Here is an 18311-nt window from a genome sequence, read left to right as displayed (position 1 = left end):
ATCTCGGGGTGGGGGCTGGTGGGTTAGAGCAGGGGGGGCTGGGAGCCAGGACTCCTGGGTTCTCTCCCCGGCTCTGGGAGGGGAGTGGGGGCTGGTCGGTTAGAGCAGGGGGGGCTGGGAGCTGGCCTCCTGAGTTCGCTCCCTGGGAGTGGGGGCTCACATTGGGGTAGATGCAGCCACACTCCTGTTCCTCTAGGCGATTTCCCCACCCAAATATCCTGTGCTGGGGGGTCCATGCGACGCCCCCCCCCCACCACCACCAGGAGACCCCAGACCTCACTTCTTCCAAAGAGACTTTATTGGAGTGTCCTAGCTCCGCCCCCCTGACCCAGGGGCGGCTCCCCATTGGGTGGGGGCGTGGATTCAGCAAAGTGGGGGGGCTGCTGGCACGGCCACCCCTAAGGCAGTAGCCCGCCTCGGCAATGGGGGGGCTGCGTTCGGGGGGGAAGTCCCTCCTCTGCTGTGTCTTCTCCTGCCCCCCATTCCCCCTGGCTGCAGCCCCCGGGGGGGGGTCTCCCACAGCTCCCTGCCCTTGGGGGCGGGTCCAGCCGTAACTCTGAGTCCTGGGGGGGACTGGCGGTCTCCTCGGAGGGGTCCTCGCGCCCCCGCCCCGGTCAATACGAGGCCACACAGACCATCTCGTCAGCCAGCTCGTCCTCAGCCCGTGAGCGGAAGGGCTCCTCGTCGCTGCCCAGGGGGCCCCCCTCGCCATCGCTGCCCAGGGGGCCCCCGCGCCCCCCGGCCCCCCGCCCGCGGCTCAGCAGGTCGGAGGCGGCGCTGTCCATCTCGGCGATGGTCATGTGACAGGCGTCGGCGATCTCCCGCTTGGCGAAGGCCACGAACTTGGGGTCCCGGGCGTAGAGCCCCAGGCCCTCGGAGATCAGCACCTGGGGGGACGGGGAGTCAGAGAGACGAGGCGCCCGCCCGGCCCCCAGCCAGCCCCCGGTCCCTGCCCCCCAGAGCCCCATTTCCCGCCCCCCACAGCCAGCCGGCGCCCCCCAGAGGGGACGGGCCCCTGCCCCATTCCCCGCCCCCCCACCAGCCGGCGCCCCCCGACTCACGGCTTCCACCAGGCTGTCAGCGCTGCCCCGCTGGTCGTGGTAGCCGGGGCTGGGCACGTGGAGATGGGCGTAGGGGGGCCAGGGCAGGTCCGGCTCGGGGGCCCCCCAGCGGGCGCGGGAGGGGGGCGGGAGGCTGCGGCTGCTGCTCTTCTCCCCCCAGCCCCTGACCGTCAGCCCCCCCTCCTCCACCAGCAGCAGTGGGGCGTAGAGCAGCCGGCCCCGCCTGGGGGGCGCCGCCCATGCCTGCGAGGAGTCCCCCGGGGGGGTGGTGCTGTGCCACGAGGCGGCACTCCCGTAGCCCTGGGGGGGGAGAACGGGGTGAGGGGGGATGTGGGGGGAGCAGATACGCACATGCCCCTCCATCGCACGCACACACCCCTCGTCGCACCATCGCAAACACACAGCCCCCCATCGCACGCACACGCCCCCTGTCGCACCATCGCACACACATGCCCCCCATTGCACCATCATGGCCACTCAGCCCCACGTTGCACCATCGCACACACATGCTCCCCCATCGCCTGCACACGCCCCACGTCGCACCATCATGGGCACTCAGCCCCCCATCGCACCATCAAATGTCCCGTTGCACCGTCGCACGCACACGCCCGGCAGCTCAGCCCCACGTGCAGAGCATCTGCCCTCTGGCTGTTATGGACACAGGCTGGGAGACGACCTGTGGCACCAAAGGGGGCACCCACCCCCCAGCGGGCACTAGGTGCCCGTCCCCAGCAGGGCCGGCTCTAGGTTTTTTGCCCCACCCCCAAGCACCGAGAGCACAACTGCCCGGAGTGCCGCCCCCTGGAATTGTGCCGCCCCGAGCACGGGCTTGCTGTGCTGGTGCCTAGAGCCGGGCCTGGCCCGAGCACTGACCAGCCGGGACACCGCGACCGAGAGAGCTCTGCACCGGCTCTGCCACCTCGCACGCCTGCCGGCCACAGATCGTCTGGGCAGGCCGCCTCGTGCGAATGGCCGTGCGAGAGGCGGCCCCAGGTGCAGGTTGTGCACAGCCCCGCCCCCCCGGGTACCTGGGGGGGGTGGCGCCGGGCCGGGGCGTTCTGGTGGTAGGTGCCCGGGATGGGCATGTCCTCACAGCTGCCCTGGCTCTGCAAACACTGCATGAGGAAGGGCGGCTTCCGGCCTGGGGGGGCAACAGGGGGGGCGTTACTCCCCAGCGCTCACACACCCCCAGCACAGGCCCCGCCCCTTCCCCATCAAGCCCCACCCCTGCCCCTCCCACCTTGCCCCAGCCCCAAATCTCCCCTCCCCTGCCCACTTTAACTCCGCCCCTTGCCCCGCATCAATGTTCCTTCCAGCCCCTCCCCTAGCCCCGCCCACAACCATAGCCCCGCCCCTTATCCTGCCTCAATGTACCTTCCAGCCCCTCCCCTAGCCCCGCCCCTTACAATCCACCACTTGCACCTTCCAGCCCCTCCGCAAGCTCCACCCACCACCCTATCTTTGTCCCTTGCCCCGCCCCCAGCACCACTTCCAGCTGTTTGCCCCACCCCCCTAGCCCCATCCCTGTGGCCCCTCACCCTCCTCTTTGCTAGCCCTGGCCCCCCCAGTCCTCTACCTGCGGGCGTGGGGGGCAGGAGGCGTCGGCGCTTGGCCAGGCGGCCCCCAGGCCCCCCATCCGGGTGGGCGTTGGAGAGGCGGCGGTGTGGCAGTGGCAGGGACCCCCCATAGCCATTGTTCCAGCGGTGCCGGTAGAGCCGGGCGTCCCCCAGACACGGCTGCCTGAGCCGGAGAAGGAATGAAAGAAATAAAGGAAAGAAGGGGGCAGAGGAAGAGAGGAAGGGGGAACCCCGGCATCTGGGGCCGAACCCCAGGGGGTCAAAAATGAAGGCAGGGAAGACAAAAAAGTGTCAGACGGACAGAAGGACGCAGCAGGAGAGAGAGGGACAGAAAACACCTCAGTGAGCCCCGCCCCCCGTCCAGCTCCCCCGTGGGGCAATGTGGGGGGTGCTCCCTAATCACTAGGAGGTGGGCTAAACCCAAGCCCCACTCCAGTTCCAACCCACAAGAGTCAGGGCGGGAACCCAGGCGTCCGAGCTCAATCCCAACGTGGGAGAGTCCGCCCCATGAGGCGTTATGTGCGGCTGTTCCCCAGCCGCCCTGCCCCAGAGGTGGCTGCATCTCAGCGCCCCACCTGTCCCGAGAAGCCAGGCTCTCTGAGTCCTCCTCCCGGCTATTGTAGCCTTGCTGCCCCGCAGTCCCCTCGCTGTCCTCCTCGGCTGGGGTGGGCTCCTCATGCACCGTCGGGGGGATACAGCTCCCGTCGGAGCTCCGCCTGGACAGACACACGGACATCGGGAACCCAGGAGTCCTGGCTCCCAGCCACCCCTGATCCAACCCACCAGCCCCCACTCCCCTCCCAGAGCCGGGGAGAGAACCCAGGAGTCCTGGCTCCCAGCCCCCCGATCCAACCCACCAGCCCCCACTCCCCTCCCAGAGCCAGGGAGAGAAACCAGGAGTCCTGGCTCCCAGCCCCCACTCCCCTCCCAGAGGCAGGGAGAGAACCCAGGAGTCCTGGCTCCCAGCCCTCCCTGCTCTAACCCACCAGCCCCCCTCCCCTCCCAGAGCCGGGGAGAGAACCCAGGAGTCCTGGCTCCCAGCCCCCCCTGCTCTAACCCACCAGCCCCCCTCCCCTCCCAGAGCCAGGGAGAGAACCCCGGTGTCCGGTACCTGCTCATGCGGCACCTGCTGGGGATGTGGGGTAGCTCTGGCAGCTCCTCCTGCCCCCCCTCGTTCTCCTCGTAGCTGGGGGGGCCGTTGGGGGTCCTGGCCAGACTGGCGGAAGAGGGGCGCCGGGGGTCCAGCAGCCTGTTGGCCAGGGGCTCCCCACCCCCCTCGGACGGGGCGGAGATGGGCGCCGTGGGGTGGTGGTCGGGGGCGCTGCCGAGCAGTCCCTCTGGGATCTGTGGGAACACGGGGGAGGGGTTAATTGGGGGTGGGGGCTTCGCTGCAGGAAAGGGGGGCTTGGGGGACACCCAGGGGGGCTAGGCAGACAGGGGTGGTACCAGGAGCCGTGGCGGGAAGGGAAAGCGGGTGCTGGGGGGGGGGGACGGGGTGCTGGGGAGGGGGGCAGACGGGGGTGGTACCGGGAGCCGTGGCGGGAGGGGAAAGCGGGTGCTGGGGGGGGGACGGGGTGCTGGGGAGGGGGGCAGACGGGGGTGGTACCGGGAGCCGTGGCGGGAGGGGAAAGCGGGTGCTGGGGGGGGGTGCTGGGGAGGGAGGCAGACGGGGGTGGTACCGGGAGCCGTGTCGGGAGGGGAAAGCGGGTGCTGGGGGGGGGGTGCTGGGGAAGGAGGCAGACGGGGGTGGTACCGGGAGCCGTGGCGGGAGGGGAAAGCGGGTGCTGGGGGGGGGGTGCTGGGGAGGGAGGCAGACGGGGGTGGTACCGGGAGCCGTGGCGGGAGGGGAAAGCGGGTGCTGGGGGGGGGGCGGGGTGCTGGGGAGGGGGGCAGACGGGGGCGGTACCGGGAGCCGTGGCGGGAGGGGAAAGCGGGTGCTGGGGGGGGGGGGCGGGGTGCTGGGGAGGGGGGCAGACGGGGGCGGTACCGGGAGCCGTGGCGGGAGGGGAAAGCGGGTGCTGGGGGGAGACGGGGTGTTGGGGAGGGGGGCAGACGGGGGCGGTACCGGGAGCCGTGGCGGGAGGGGAAAGCGGGTGCTGGGGGGGGGCGGGGTGCTGGGGAGGGGGGCAGACGGGGGCGGTACCGGGAGCCGTGGCGGGAGGGGAAAGCGGGTGCTGGGGGGGAACGGGGTGCTGGGGAGGGGGGCAGACGGGGGCGGTACCGGGAGCCGTGGCGGGAGGGGAAAGCGGGTGCTGGGGGGGGGACGGGGTGCTGGGGAGGGGGGCAGACGGGGGGCGGTACCGGGAGCCGTGGCGGGAGGTGCTGGGGGGGAACGGGGGGGTCTCACCTGGCACGTCAGCTGCTCCTCCTCACACAGGGTCTCCCCGGCCGCCTCCTCCCCCTCCTCCAGGTCGCAGGACAGCGCCCGGCGCATCTCGGGGCCCAGGTCCTGCAGGGTCTGCAGCCCGGCCTGGGGGGAGACCTGATCCGTGGGGCGGCTGCCAGTGTGCCCCCCCAGCCAGCCCAGTGTCCTCCCCCGCTGCCCCCAGCCGGCCCCGGGTCCCACCCCCCTCCGCCTCCAGACAGCCCCGTGTCCTCCCCCCGCCGCCCCCAGGTCCCCCCCCGGCCACCCCGAGCTGGCCCTGGGTCCCGCCCCCCACGCCTGCCCGCCGCCCCCAGCTAGCCCAGTGCCCCCCCGCCTGCCCGCTGACCCCAGCCAGCCCCGTGTCCCCCCCGCCCGAGCTGGCCCCGTGTCCCACCCCAGCCAGCTCCGTGTCCCGTCCCCCGCCATCCCCTGCCGGCCCGATGTCCCCCCCCCCGCCGCCCCTGTGTCCGCCCGCCCCCCCCGCCACCACGGTGTCACCCCCCGCCCCCATGTCCCCCCCCGCCCGCATGTCCCCCCCCACCCCGGCGCCCCCATCCGGCCCCTGTCCCCCCCCGGTGCCCCTCCTGCCACCCCCATGTCCCCACCCGCCGCCCCCAGCTGACCCCGTGTCCCGCCCCAGCCAGCTCCGTGTCCCCCCCCGCCGCCCCCCGCTGCCCCCAGCCAGCCCAGTGTCCCCCACGCCTGCCCGCCGCCCCCAGCCGGCCCAGTGTCCCCCACGCCTGCCCGCCGCCCCCAGCCGGCCCTTTGTCCCACTCACCCGGCGCCACCCCCAGCCAGCCCCGTGTCCCCCCCATCGCCCCCAGCCGGCCCTGTGTCCCCAGGATGGGGGTCTCACCTGCAGGGCAGTGGAGTTGCTGGGGGAGGCGTCCGGCCCCAAAAGCCCCTTTTCCTTCCGCTTCCGGAACTTCCGGAAATAATCCTGGATCAGGAACGTGGCGTAAAACTTCCCCACCGTGACCTCCTCCTCTGCAGGGCGAGAGAGGGGGCTCAGGACTCCTGGGTTCTCTCCCCGGCTCTGGGAGGGGAGTGTGGGCTGGTGGTTAGAGCAGGGGGGCTGGGAGCCAGGACTCCTGGGTTCTCTCCCAGGCTCTGGGAGGGGAGTGGGGGCTGGTGGTTAGAGCAGGGGGGCTGGGAGCCAGGACTCCTGGGTTCTCTCCCAGGCTCTGGGAGGGGAGTGGGGGCTGGTGGTTAGAGCAGGGGGGCTGGGAGCCAGGACTCCTGGGTTCTCTCCCCGGCTGTATGTGGTGGTGGTCGTGGTGGGTGTTTCTCACCTTCTGGCGGAGGTATCACCTCGTCCAGGAGTTTGGGTTTCGTTCTCTTCCAGATCTTCTTGATGACGGCCCGGAGCTCTTTGTTGGCTTGGTCCAAGTTCCCTGGGGGGTGACATGGGAGGCCCGGCACCGTGAGCTACAGGTCAGAGGCCCCATGGCCCCCTGTGGGGCTGGGTTCCTGGGCGGGACTCCCATGATGCACTTTGGCCGGTGGCGGGACGGTCTCCCCTAGCTAAGAGGGGAGAGCATGAGGCATCATGGGAGTTGTAGCTGGGTCAGGAGAATGGGGTGGAGGGGTTGGAATGAGGCAAAAAAAAACTACAATTCCCACAATGGCCCTGGACTACCACTCCCGTGATGCCTTGCAGTGACTCTCCTAGAGGCTACACCATGGTGCCTCCTGGGAGATGAAATTCCAGCTGGGATCCCAACTCATAGATGACTGAGAGGCACCAAACTACCACTCCCATCATGCCTTGCAGTGACTCTCCACTTGGAGTTCTCAGGTCACATTTTTTGGTGGCCGACTCTTGCCGGTGGCTGCCCTGACATACTAACACGTCCACCGCACCGCACGTTCTTTGTGTAGGGTTTTTTTGCAGACTCAATGATAACAATAACGTCCCGTTGTCTCTGTCCGTTACTGGCCCCACACGCGATAGAAACCCAAATAAGGCGCTTAAGACTTGATGGCTAGTAAATCAGTCTGTTTGTTACGATCACTTTTCCCAGCAGCCAAGCTGGGGGACAAATGAAGCCCGAGGTGGGGAGGGCGCGGGGCGATGGGGGGCTGGCGTAAGCAGGGGGGGGTTAGGGTGATGGGGGGGACTGAGCCCGGGGCTGGAGCCCAAAGCCCGCCCCCGGGAAGGTGGGGAACCAATGGGAGGAGCCACTGCTTTTCCCCCGCATCACCACCCAGGAGGCTGTGGCCGCAAGAAAAGCCCCTGGTGGCTGCATGGGGCCACAGTGGCTGCATTTGAGAAAGTGGTGCATCATGGGAGATGTAGTCCATCCGGGAACCCTGATTCAGAGAGACCCTGCAATGTGAGGCACCAGAACGATGCCCATGAAGCCCCTGAACTACAACTCCCATGATGCCCTGCAGGAACTCACCAAGAAAGGCGGCTGTGGTGCATCATGGGAGATGTAGTCCATCCACCCCCTCCCAGCCCATGGAGGAGAATGCGAGAAGGTAGGCAGCTGAACTACAACTCCCATGATGCTCCCCTGCAGCATTTCGTAGCTCAACGGTTCTCCAAAAAAATTATTTTTCCCAGGGGGCTGGTGGGGGAATCCCAGTCCCCCCCATCTCCAGTTAACTCTTTGCCCCCCAGCATGTCCAGCCCCCATCGACTCCGGTTGTGTACGGACCCAGAGGTCTATGGATCACGCCACAGCGCTCGCTCGAGCCCTCCCTCCCCGAGCCAGGCCGGGCCCAGAGACACCAGACCCCCACAGTACCCCTGCCCCACACCCCTGGGGTTCACCTTCGGTCTTGATCTTCAGCGAGGTGCGGACCAGGGCAAAGAGGGTGGCGTTAAAGGTGACGGTGCCATCTGCGTTGAGGGGCATGTTCATGGCCACCAGCCTCTGCGGAGAGAGGAAGGATAGAACCCAGGTGTCCGAGCTCCCAGCCAGCCCCCACCACTCTAACCACTAGCCCCCACTCCCCTCCCAGAGCCGAGAGAGAACCCAGGCGTCCTGACCTTACAGGCCACGCGGTGGGGGCAGAGCTTCCCGAAGCCGAGGGGCGGCTGGATCCGGCGTAGCAGAGTCACCACGTCCAAGTGTTTAATGCGGCCCCTGGGGAGAGAAATGGGGTGGGGGGAAGGTGAGGGGAGCTGTGTGCCACGTGGGGGGCCTGCTGCCCCTGGTGGTGGATGGGGGAGTGGCAAGGGGGGGGGATAGAGCTGGGGCTGTGAGTAGGGAGGGGAGCTGTGGGGGGCCTGGAGGAATTGGGGGGGTCCCAGGGGAATTGGGGGTGTGGGGAGCCTGGGGGAATGGTCCCAGGGGAATTGAGGGTGTGGGAGGCCAGGGGGAATTGGAAGGTCCCAGGAGAATTGGGGGTGTGGGGGAACTGGGGCTTGTGGGGGGTCTCAGGGGAATTGGGGGGTCCCAGGGGAATTGGGGGTGTGGGGGAACTGGGGGTTGTGGGGGTCTCGGGAATTGGGGGTTGGGGGCAGGGCCGGGTCTAACTTTTTTGCGGCCCCAGTCAAAAAAGAAGAGCGCCGCTCTGCCGTAACACCCTCCACCCCCCCAGCGCCGCGCCGCTGACCCCCTCCCCTGAGCGCCGGGCCGGGCCGCCCAAACCCCCGCCCGCCCCCCCAGCGCCTTGCCGCACCGGGCTGCCCAAACCCCTGCCCCCCCCGAGCACCACTGAAGCCCCCCCCCCCCCAATGCCGCGCTACGTCAGGCCGCCCAAACCCCCAAGCGCCACGCCGGGCCGGGCTGCCCAAACTCCCGCCCTCCTGAGCGCCGCCGAAGCCCCCCCCTCCCCCCCAGTGCCGCGCCGCCGAAACACCCCCACGCTGCCTGGCCAAAACAAACAAAAACAAAAAACCCCTCGAGCGTCCCCCGCCACCCCACCCTCGGCCGCCCCTTCTGAGGTGCCGCCCCAAGCACGTGCTTGGTCGGCTGGTGCCTAGAGCCGGCCCTGGTTGGGGGGTGTCACGGGGTCCCCGGCGATGCTCCGGAGCTGCTCCCTACGAACCCAGACAGGACTCTGGAGAAATCTCCTCTCTCGGAGCAGACTGTGTCCAGGGCCAGCAGCTCCCACGGCTTCACCTCCTGGGTCTGACCCCGGAGCCTTTGGCCTCCCCTGCCCCCCGTGCACTTCCCCCGGGTGGGGTCCTGGGGGGGCCCTGCCCCCCAACTCCGCAGCCAGACGCCACTGTCCGCCCGCCGGGAACACAGGAACACGGCGTAGGGCAGAGCTCGTTAGCGCAGAAATCAGGGACTTTCAGCCAAGCCCATCTTGGGAATCCTGCACCAGACGCCCTGGGCTCCCCCGTCCAGCCCCCCACGCAGACGGCCAGCCTCCGACCCCCCCCGATACCCCCCTTTGACCCTCCTCCCGGGCCAAAGGTGTCACCTGGCCGCACCCTCCTCCTGGGTCTCAGGTTAACAGGTGCAGACACCTGGGCAGCCTCACCTGCCCCAGGGCCTCAGCAAAATCACCCCCCCCAATTCCCACCCCCGAAGCACTGGGGCAGCACACAGGGAAACTGAGGCACACACAGTATTAGTATAGGACAGTAAGACTCACATGCAACATAACCAGATGAATAAAGGCCACTTCGTCACAGGGTGTCCCAGGGAAATTGGGGTGTGGGGGAATTGGGAGTTTGGGGGCCTGGGGTCGTTAGGGGGCTGGGGGTCTGTCACTTTATTGATTTGAACTGGGACCGTATAGAACATGGTTGCAACCAAGGTCCTGTAGTGGGACCAAATCTTGTATAAAGGGGGTCAAATGGGGTGTCTAGGACAAGGTTATGGTTTACTGGTTATGATTATGCTGTCTATATGTATGTATCAGTTTTGTAGTTGAAGTTATGAATATTGGCTCTAGACTGTCTGTATGGCAAACTTATGCTGTGCTTCTGGGTGACATCCCAGACAAGCTGAGATTAGCTCTGCCTAGCCTGCTTGATGGCCCATTAAGGACCATCAGCTATACAATGGACCCATTGAGAGAAGGCAGATACGCCTTGTAACTCAGCAAAGTATGCAGGGACTGGCCCATGTGACTCCAGACTCCATTTTGCTGTAATTTTCCACAGTAAGAACAAAGAGGTGTTCTTACACCTGGAAAAGACTATATAAGGCTGATGCCTCATCTCCATCTGGTCTTCAATCCTGCTTCTTACCTCTGGAGGAACTTTGCTACAAGCTGAAGCTTTGAACAAAGGACTGAGGACCCATCCCAGCTGGGGATGTTCCAGAGACTTGATTTGAACCTGCAGTTTATTCCATCACTGCTGCAAGCCTGAACCAAGAACTGTGCCATTACTGTATGTAATTGATTCCATTTAACCAATTCTAACTCTCATCTCTATCTTTTTCCTTTTATGAATAAACCTTTAGATTTTAGATTCTAAAGGATTGGCAGTAGCGTGATTTGTGGGTAAGATCTGATTTATATATTGACCTGGGTCTGGGGCTTGGTCCTTTGGGATCAGGAGAACCTTTTTCTTTTACTGGGGTATTGGTTTTTGTGATGAAGTGGGGGTAGGGTTACCATAGTTAACAAATAAAAAAAGAGGACCCCCCCTGCCCCGCCCATTTCCCGCCCCCAGACCCGCCCCAACTCCGCCCCCTTCCCCCTCCCACTCCCAGCCAGGGGGAAAGGGCTGCCCGAGCGCTACCGGCTTCACGGTTTGCCGGGCAGCCCCCAGACCCTGCGCCCCCGGCCGGCGCTTCCCCAGCGCAGCTGGAGCCCAGGAGGGGAAGCGCCCAGCCAGGGGCGCAGGATCTGGAGGCTGCCCGGCAAACCGTGAAGCCGGTAGCGCTTGGGCTTCGGGCAGCCCCCATGGCTCCGGACCCTGCGCCCCCAGCCAGGCACTTCCCCTCCCGGGCTCCGTCAGCGCAGGGTCCGAAGGTATGGGGGCTGCCCAAAGCCCGTACCGCTCGGCTCTTAAACAGAGCCTAAGAGTCAGGGGAGGAGCAGAGCCGCCGCGGGAGGGGAAGTGCCTGGCCGGCATTTTCCCGGACATGTTCGGCTTTTTGGCAATTCCCCCCGGACGGGGGTTTGATTGCCGAAAAGCCGGACATGTCCGGGAAAAACCGGACGTGTGGTAACCCTAAGTGGGGGTGTTCTTGTTTTCTGTGGAGTTTCAATGGTTTGCATGCGGAGGGGGTGGGACTCAGTTTCCCTGGGTGTTACTGGTGTAACGAGGTGAGGGGAGAGGAAGTGTGTTTTGCAGAGGACCGGAGAGAGGACGTGGGGACCCAGCCGATGGCGGGAGGACGGATACCCCAGCGACCGGTGACCTGGCGACCTGGTGACCCAGAGGCCCAGCTGAGGAGACGCAGCCGGTTCTGGCCAGTGGGGGGACAATGGGCTGCGGGGAGAGGACCCCGGTGACCGGACCAGCCGGTTCCAGCCCGAGGGGCCAGAGGACAGAAGAGGGGAGAGGGGCCCAGGCGACCCTGTTTCCCTGGCTTGGGGCCGGGGGTATCAGATGCCCAGCTGGGAGCAGGGTGGTCGGGGCTGGACAGGGGGAGCAGGCAGAGCCCCCCTGGATGCAGGGAGACTGGGATGTGCTGGGCTGAGGGGGGCCAGGCCTGAGGCCGGAGAGTTTCCTGTGCTGGGTTCAACTCTCAATAACCCTCCTGTGTTACACTGGCTGACAGTCGCTCCAGGCAAGAGAACGGGGGGGGGGGGGGGGCATCAACCCCTTCGGGGGTGGAGGCCCCGGGGGGTCCAGAGCGAGGGGACTCCCTGAGGGGGCCCACGGCAGAGACAGACATGCTAAGGCTCAGAGAGGTGCGCCTCCAGGAGGTGGAGGGGCCTGACCCCTAGGAGAGAGGGGACCCCGAGAAGGGCTGTCTCACTGAAAGGGGCACCCCGCACGGGGCCAAGAGTGGGCACGATCTGTGAGTCCGTGACAGTTTTCATAACCATTCGTCCCCACAACAAGTGGCACTGGTGGTGATACTGGGAAACTGGAGTGTGTAAGGGGATTGCTTGTGTGACTTGCGGTGAGACCAAAGTCCTTTCTGGCTGGCTGGTTTGGTTTGCCTTAGAGGTGGAAAGACCCCAGCCTTGGGCTGTAACTGCCCTGTTTTAAGTGATTTGTCCTGAATTGGCACTCTCAGTTGGGTCCCACCAGAACCAGCATCGTTACGGGCCCAGGGGAATTGGGGGTTGTGGGGCTCCTGGGGGACTGAGGAGCTTGGGGGCCCAGGGGAGTCAGGGGATTGGGGGGGGTGTCGAAGCCGGGGATTTTTGTAGTGTTGTACATGACTAGCATGTGCGCCTCAGTTTCCCTGTGTGCTGCGTGTGTAACAAGGTGGTGGGAGATGGTTTGTTGGTGCAGAGGACCAGGTGTGACCTCGCCTAGCAGCCGGGACCCCCGGACAACGGCCTGGAAATGGGGAACCCCAACTACTCCTGACCTGGAGACTACGAGGCCACCCCAGCTCAGCCGTCAGCCGGTTCCAGCCAGAGGGAACAAAGGAGGGAGGAGAGAGGGGCCCGGCGAACTGTTTACCTGGGACAGAGGACAAAGGCCAGGAGAGGAGCTGCTGGGGCGGGGGGTGGGGGCCTCAGGACTGGGGGGAGGAGGCAGGTAGAGCCCCCTGGATGCAGGGGAGACGGGGTGTGCTAGGCTGAGGGGGGCCAGGCCTGAGGCCGGAGTTTCCTGACACTGGATAAACCCTGCTGTGTGACGCTGGCTCCGGTCTAGAGATCGGGGGCTCATTCCCCCTGGGAGCAGGGAGACGGGGGAGGGGCGTCACTCCCTCTGGGAGCGGGGGGGACCAAGGGGGCGTTACCCCCTCTGGGAATGGGGGGATGGGGAGGGAGGTGTTACTCCCTCTGGGGAGCGGGGGGACGGGGGGGCGTTACCCCCTCTGGGAGCGGGGGGATGGGGGGGTCCAGAGCAAGGGGACAGGGACATGTGGCTCCAGGAGGTGGAGGGGTTGGACCCCCGGGAGAGAGGGGACCCCTGAGAAGGGCTGTCACAGTGAAGGGGGCTCCCCCCAGGGACCATACGGGGCACGAGCAGTGAGTCTGTAACAGGGGTCCCAGGGAACTTGGGGGTGTGGGGGACCTGGGGGAATTGGGAGGTTGGGGGGGGTCTGGAGATGTCATTGTGGGGTTGGGGTGTCCCAGGGGAATTTGGGGGGCTTGGGGAATCGGGGGGCTGAGGGAGGTTGGGGGCCCGGGGGAATTGGGGGGTTGGGGGTCTGGGGGAACCATTGAGGGGCTGGGGGGTCCAGGGCAGGGCCCTTACTTGGCGGTGGGGTCGTACTCCGACCAGATGCGTTTGAACTCGTCCAGGTGGTGGGGGCCCAGGATGGACCAGTCCCGGGTCAGGTAGTCGAAATTGTCCATGATCACAGCCACAAAGAGGTTAATGATCTGGGGGTGGGGTGTCAGAGGTCAAGCAGCGAAAAGAGGGGGGGCAGGGTCCCCATGGGGGGACATCTCGTGCCCATACAGCATAGGGGGCACTGGGGGATTATGGCAGATTGGGGGGTTGAGGGGGCAAATGACTCCCAGGAAAGGGGCGTAGCCCTGGGGGGGCTGGTGCCCATGGAACATGGGGAGCCCTGGGCCCTCTGGCAGATGACGGGGGGATCCCATGGTGGAGGAGCCGGGTGCCCACGGGGGGCCGGGATCTGGTGGATGAGGGGGTCCCACGAGGGGCAGGGTGGGGGGTGCCCATGGGGGACACAGGGGGCTCCGGCGGACTGGAGGTCCCAGGGGGGCAGGTGGGGGGCGCCGGGTGGCAGGGGGCTCCGGCGGATGGGGGTTCCGGGGGGGCAGGGTGGGGGGTGCCCATGGGGGACACAGCGAGCTCTGACGGACGGGGGGTCGCCGGGGGTAGGTGGGGGCACCGGGGGGCAGGGCGGGGGGTGCCCATGGGGAACACAGGGGGTCCCCGGGGGGCAGGTGGGGGGTGCCCATGGGGGACACAGCGAGCTCTGGCGGACGGGGGGTCCCTGGGGGTAGGTGGGGGGTGCCGGGGGGCAGGGGGCTCCGGCGGACAAGGGGCAGGGCGGGGGGTGCCCATGGGGGACACAGCGAGCTCTGGCGGACGGGGGGTGCCCAGGGGGCAGGTGGGGGGTGCCCGGGGGCAGGGGGCTCCGGCGGACGAGGGGTTCCCAGGGGGCAGGTGGGGGGCGCCGGGGGGCTCACCAGGAAGGCACAGAGCATGAAGAAGCTAATGAAGTAGACGATGGCGAAGTGGCTCCCGCAGGTGAATTCCTCGCCAGGCCCCACGTCCGACTCGGGGTCGCAGCGTTTCCCGGGCAGGCTGGCCAGCATGATCTCCTGCCAGGCCTCCCCCGTGGCGCACCTGGGGGGCCGGGGGGGTCAGCTGGGCCCCCGTCCAGCCCCGTGGCGCCCCACGGTACCCCCTGCCCCCTCCAGCACCCGGCCCAGCCCCACGGCACCTGGCCCCACCCAGTCCCATGGTGCCTCATGGTACCCCCTGCTCCCTCCAGCACCCGGCCCAGCCCCACGGCGCTCCCAGCACCCGGCCCAGCCCAGCCCCACAGCAGCCCCCAGCCCCACCCAGCTCCACGCCGCCCCCCAGGCCTACCCCAGGGTGGAGAGTTGGGGGGACAGTGGAGCCCTGGGGTGGAGTTGGGACATTGGGGGCCTCAGGGGGGAAGTTGGAGAGACGGCAGATTCCTGGGGGCAGTTGGGGCATCAGGGCTCCCTGGGGGGGGAGTTGGGGAGATGGCAGAGCCCCAGGGGGGAGTTGGGGCGTCGGGGGCCCCGGGGGGAGGTGGCAGAACCCCAGGGGGGAGTGGGGGCATCGGGGGGAGTTAGGGAGGTGGCAGAGCCCCAGGGGGGAGTTGGGGCATCGGGGGCCCCAGGGGGAGGTGGCAGAGCCCCAGGGGGGAGTTGGGAGCCCCAGGGGGGTGTTGGGGCGTCGGGGGCCCCAGGGGGAGGTGGCAGAGCCCCAGGGGGGAGTTGGGGGCGTCGGGGGGAGGTGGGGAGTGGGGGCGTTGGGGGCTCTGGGGGGAGTTGGGGTGTCGGGGGCCCCGGGGGGAGGTGGCAGAGCCCCAGGGGGGTGTTGGGGGCCCCAGGGGGGTGTTGGGGCATCGTGGGCCCCAGGGGGAGGTGGCAGGGCCCCAGGGGGGAGTTGGGGGCCCCAGGGGGGAGTTGGGGCGTCGGGTACCTGAAGAGCAGCAGCACGGCCTGGGGGAACGTCTGGAAGTTGTTGTTGCGGTTGATCTGCGTCCCGTCCTGCAGCGCCACTTTGCCAAAGGTCTGAAACAGCCCGGGACGTCACCGGGGGCGGGGGCACCCCAAAAGGGGCCAATGCCCCCCAGCACCCCGCCACCCCCACCGTTCCTGCTCCCCGCTGCCACGCAGGTTAGCTCTCCTGAGCTCCTCGCCCCTGCGTGCCAGGCAGAGACCCGTGGACGACGCACGACTGGAGCCCTAAGCACAGGGTGCACGTGGAGGCACACTCGTGTGCATGTGTTGCACACTCAGGGCCTGCACAAGCACCCATGGGTCTGATCGTGATAGATACTAGTGTAGCCCAGGACTGGGTGTGCGAGGCACACTCCACCTTGCACAGGCAGACACAGCACAATGTGCATGTGCCAGAGATACCCTCGGGTGCATGTCGCACAATCAGAGCCATGCACAAGTGTGTGACGCATGCTCACGAATGGGCTGCAGACTCAGAGGTGTGTGCAAGTCTTCAGTGTATGCTCCAGCGTTTCTCGCTCGGTCCTAGCCTTGCACAAATGTGCCACACGTGCTTTGGTGCATGATCAGGGCCATGCACAAGGGTGCACGTTGCACACGCAGGGCAGTGTGTTGCCCAGCTGCAGGCTTGCACAAGTGCACGACTTGCACTCAGGCGTCTCTCAGAGGCACCGCCTTGCAGTTCACACTTGGGGCGTTGCACAGGCACAGCCGTGCGAGGCTCCTCCCCCGCTCACCTGCATGCCGATGACGGCGTAGATGAAGAAGATCATGGCGATCAGCAGGGCAACGTAGGGCAGGGCCTGTGGAAAGACACGGGGTGGGGGTCAGAATATGGGGGGGTCACGGCCCCCCCACCCAGCCCCTGCTGAGTCCACCAGGGCTGCTCCCAGCATGCATTGCTCCATCTGGGCGGCCCCCAGCGGTGCCATGCGATGCATGCTGGGAAGGGTTGTCTCTGGGGCAATCCAGCGGGCAAGGAGCGTGAAGGCCCCTCCCACAGGTGTACCCCCATAACCCCCCGGCTGTACACCCAATACCCCCATGGGTTTATCCCCATAACCCCCTGGGTGTACCCCCATAACATCCTGGTGTAGCCCTCATTCCCCCTGAGTGTATCCCCTGCTCCCCCATGTGTGTACCCCCATAACCCTAACCCCATCCCCCCCCCGGGTGTACCCCCACAACCTCCCAGGTGTACACCCCTCATCCCTGTGACGGAGTGGGAACGGTCTGAATGTTTCCTCTTAACACCATGTGCGTGCCTCAGTTTCCCCTCCGTGTTACTCAAGTCCCTAGGTGGGGGGATGAGCGTGTGTGATAGGTGCAGCGACCCCTAGAGGGCAGGCGTGACCCGAGTGGCCGCCTGGGCCCCAACAGTGGCCGACACCCCATCTCCTGGCAACGGAGGGCTGGGGGCCCAGCCGGAGGTGCTGGTGCAGCCCAGGCAACCTGTTGCCCGGGAAAGGAGGGGAACCGGCGGGTCTGGGGCCGGGCAGCCTCCGGTTTGGGACTCGGGGGGAGGGTTCAGGGGCCCCAGGCCTGGGGTCCCCCCCAGATGGACTTTGCTAGGTCTCCCATGCGGGCTGTGGAGTGGGGGGCCAGGGCCCCGCCAGCTGCGGGAGGCGCGGTGAGAACGGGGGGCTGGACTCCGGGACACCCCCTCGGCCCTGCCCGGGGGTCCACCCGCCCCCCGTGGGCGCCGTCCCACCTGGAAGGACTTGATGAAGGTCCAGAGCAGGGTGCGGATTCCTTCGCCTTTGCTGAGCAACTTCACGAGGCGCATGACGCGGAAGAGGCGGAAGAAGGTGATGGAGATGCGGGAGCTGTCCTCCGAGCTCTGTGGGGCAGGGCGGGGTGGGTCACGGCGCCCCACGGCAGACCCCTCGCTGACCCCCCGCTGACCCGCATGCTGGCCGCCTCGCCAACCCCCCCGCCCGCTGCCTCACTGACCCCCACGCCGGCTTCGACACCCCCCCGACCCCCACGCCAGCCCCTTGCTGACCCCCACGCCAGGCCCCACAGCTACCCCACAACTCCCTCCGACATCCCCTCTGCACCCCCCCATCTCGTCCAGCTCCAGAGCCTCGTCTGGGTCTGGCCCCCCAGTCCCGTGGGGGGGATCTGGGGCATTACCTCTCCGACATGGCCGCCATTCTAGTGGGGACATAGAGTTGTGATGATGACGATGAGGAGGAGGAGGATGAAGCCATGAGACGCGGCGTCCGCCCCGGGAGAGATGAGAGACAGACAGCGACGTGGGGGGATGGATGGATGGATGGACAGATGGGGGTTGGGGGGGGACGGACAGAGGATGGGGGTGTGTGGGGGGGGACCGAGGGGCGGGTATTTCTCCATCATGTTCCACCCCTGCGGATTCCCAAACATTTTACACCAGGACCCCTGGCCTGGCGCTGCGACACGCAGCCCCCTGGTATGGGGCGCGGAGGCCGATCACACGGGAACCCCTCCGGGGCGGGGGGCGGGGATCGTTCACATGGGGACCCCTCTGCGGTGGGGGGCCGATCACGCAGGGACCCCTCTGGGACGGGGGGCGGTTCACACAGGGACCCCTCCAGGGCGGGGGCCGATCACATGGGGACCCCTCCGGGGTGGGGGGCCGATCACGCAGGAACCCTTCTGGGACGGGGCGCGGGGAACGTTCACGCGGGGTGGTGATCACGCAGGGACCGCTCCGGGGCGAGGGGCGGTTCACACGGGGACCCCTCCGGGGCGGGGGCCAATCTCACGGGGACCCCTCCGGGGCGGGGGATGTTCACGTGGGGACCCCTCTGGGACCAGGTGGGGGCTGATTCTCCAGTGCCGGGGTGTGGCCCGGATGCCGGGGTACACGCTCTGGATTTGGGGGGGAAGGGTGAGCGCTTACATTGACCTCGGTGACGGCGATGTCCACCACGCTGCCCACCACGATCAGTGCGTCGAAGGTGTTCCAGGCATCGCAGAAATAGTGCTGGGAACGGGGCGGGGGGGTCAGCCATGGGGGAATGTCCCCGTCCCCGCACCCCCCCACCCGTCTTGCCAGACCATGCCCCCTCACACAATGCCCCGCCCCTGTTGTGCCTGGCCCCACCCCCATCATTGCAGGACCTGCCCCCTCAC

The 18311-nt window shown here is 67.2% G+C and overlaps 1 protein-coding gene across 1 annotated transcript in view; it reads right to left on the bottom strand.

Annotated features, from left to right (window-relative positions):
• Positions 1-280: 280 nt before the first annotated feature.
• The window catches only part of CACNA1F (calcium voltage-gated channel subunit alpha1 F), a 56797-nt gene continuing 38766 nt past the window's right edge, over positions 281-18311 (bottom strand). Inside the window, exons 29-46 of the mRNA XM_054014912.1 lie at positions 18079-18162; positions 17328-17348; positions 16903-17031; positions 15929-15994; positions 15151-15242; positions 14160-14319; positions 13252-13379; positions 8002-8098; positions 7783-7885; positions 6296-6397; positions 5860-5990; positions 4986-5108; positions 3750-3982; positions 3214-3354; positions 2638-2801; positions 2090-2202; positions 1062-1361; positions 281-887 (exon numbers count right to left, since the gene is read on the bottom strand). Of these exons, the coding sequence (XP_053870887.1) occupies positions 615-887; positions 1062-1361; positions 2090-2202; positions 2638-2801; positions 3214-3354; positions 3750-3982; positions 4986-5108; positions 5860-5990; positions 6296-6397; positions 7783-7885; positions 8002-8098; positions 13252-13379; positions 14160-14319; positions 15151-15242; positions 15929-15994; positions 16903-17031; positions 17328-17348; positions 18079-18162 (2460 nt within the window). The 3' untranslated portion in view covers positions 281-614. The remainder of the gene's footprint in view (positions 888-1061; positions 1362-2089; positions 2203-2637; positions 2802-3213; positions 3355-3749; positions 3983-4985; positions 5109-5859; positions 5991-6295; positions 6398-7782; positions 7886-8001; positions 8099-13251; positions 13380-14159; positions 14320-15150; positions 15243-15928; positions 15995-16902; positions 17032-17327; positions 17349-18078; positions 18163-18311) is intronic.

Source organism: Malaclemys terrapin (assembly GCF_027887155.1).
Source record: "Malaclemys terrapin pileata isolate rMalTer1 chromosome 20 unlocalized genomic scaffold, rMalTer1.hap1 SUPER_20_unloc_1, whole genome shotgun sequence".
NCBI lineage: Eukaryota > Metazoa > Chordata > Testudines > Emydidae > Malaclemys > Malaclemys terrapin.
This window is presented reverse-complemented; position numbering and strand designations above follow the sequence as displayed.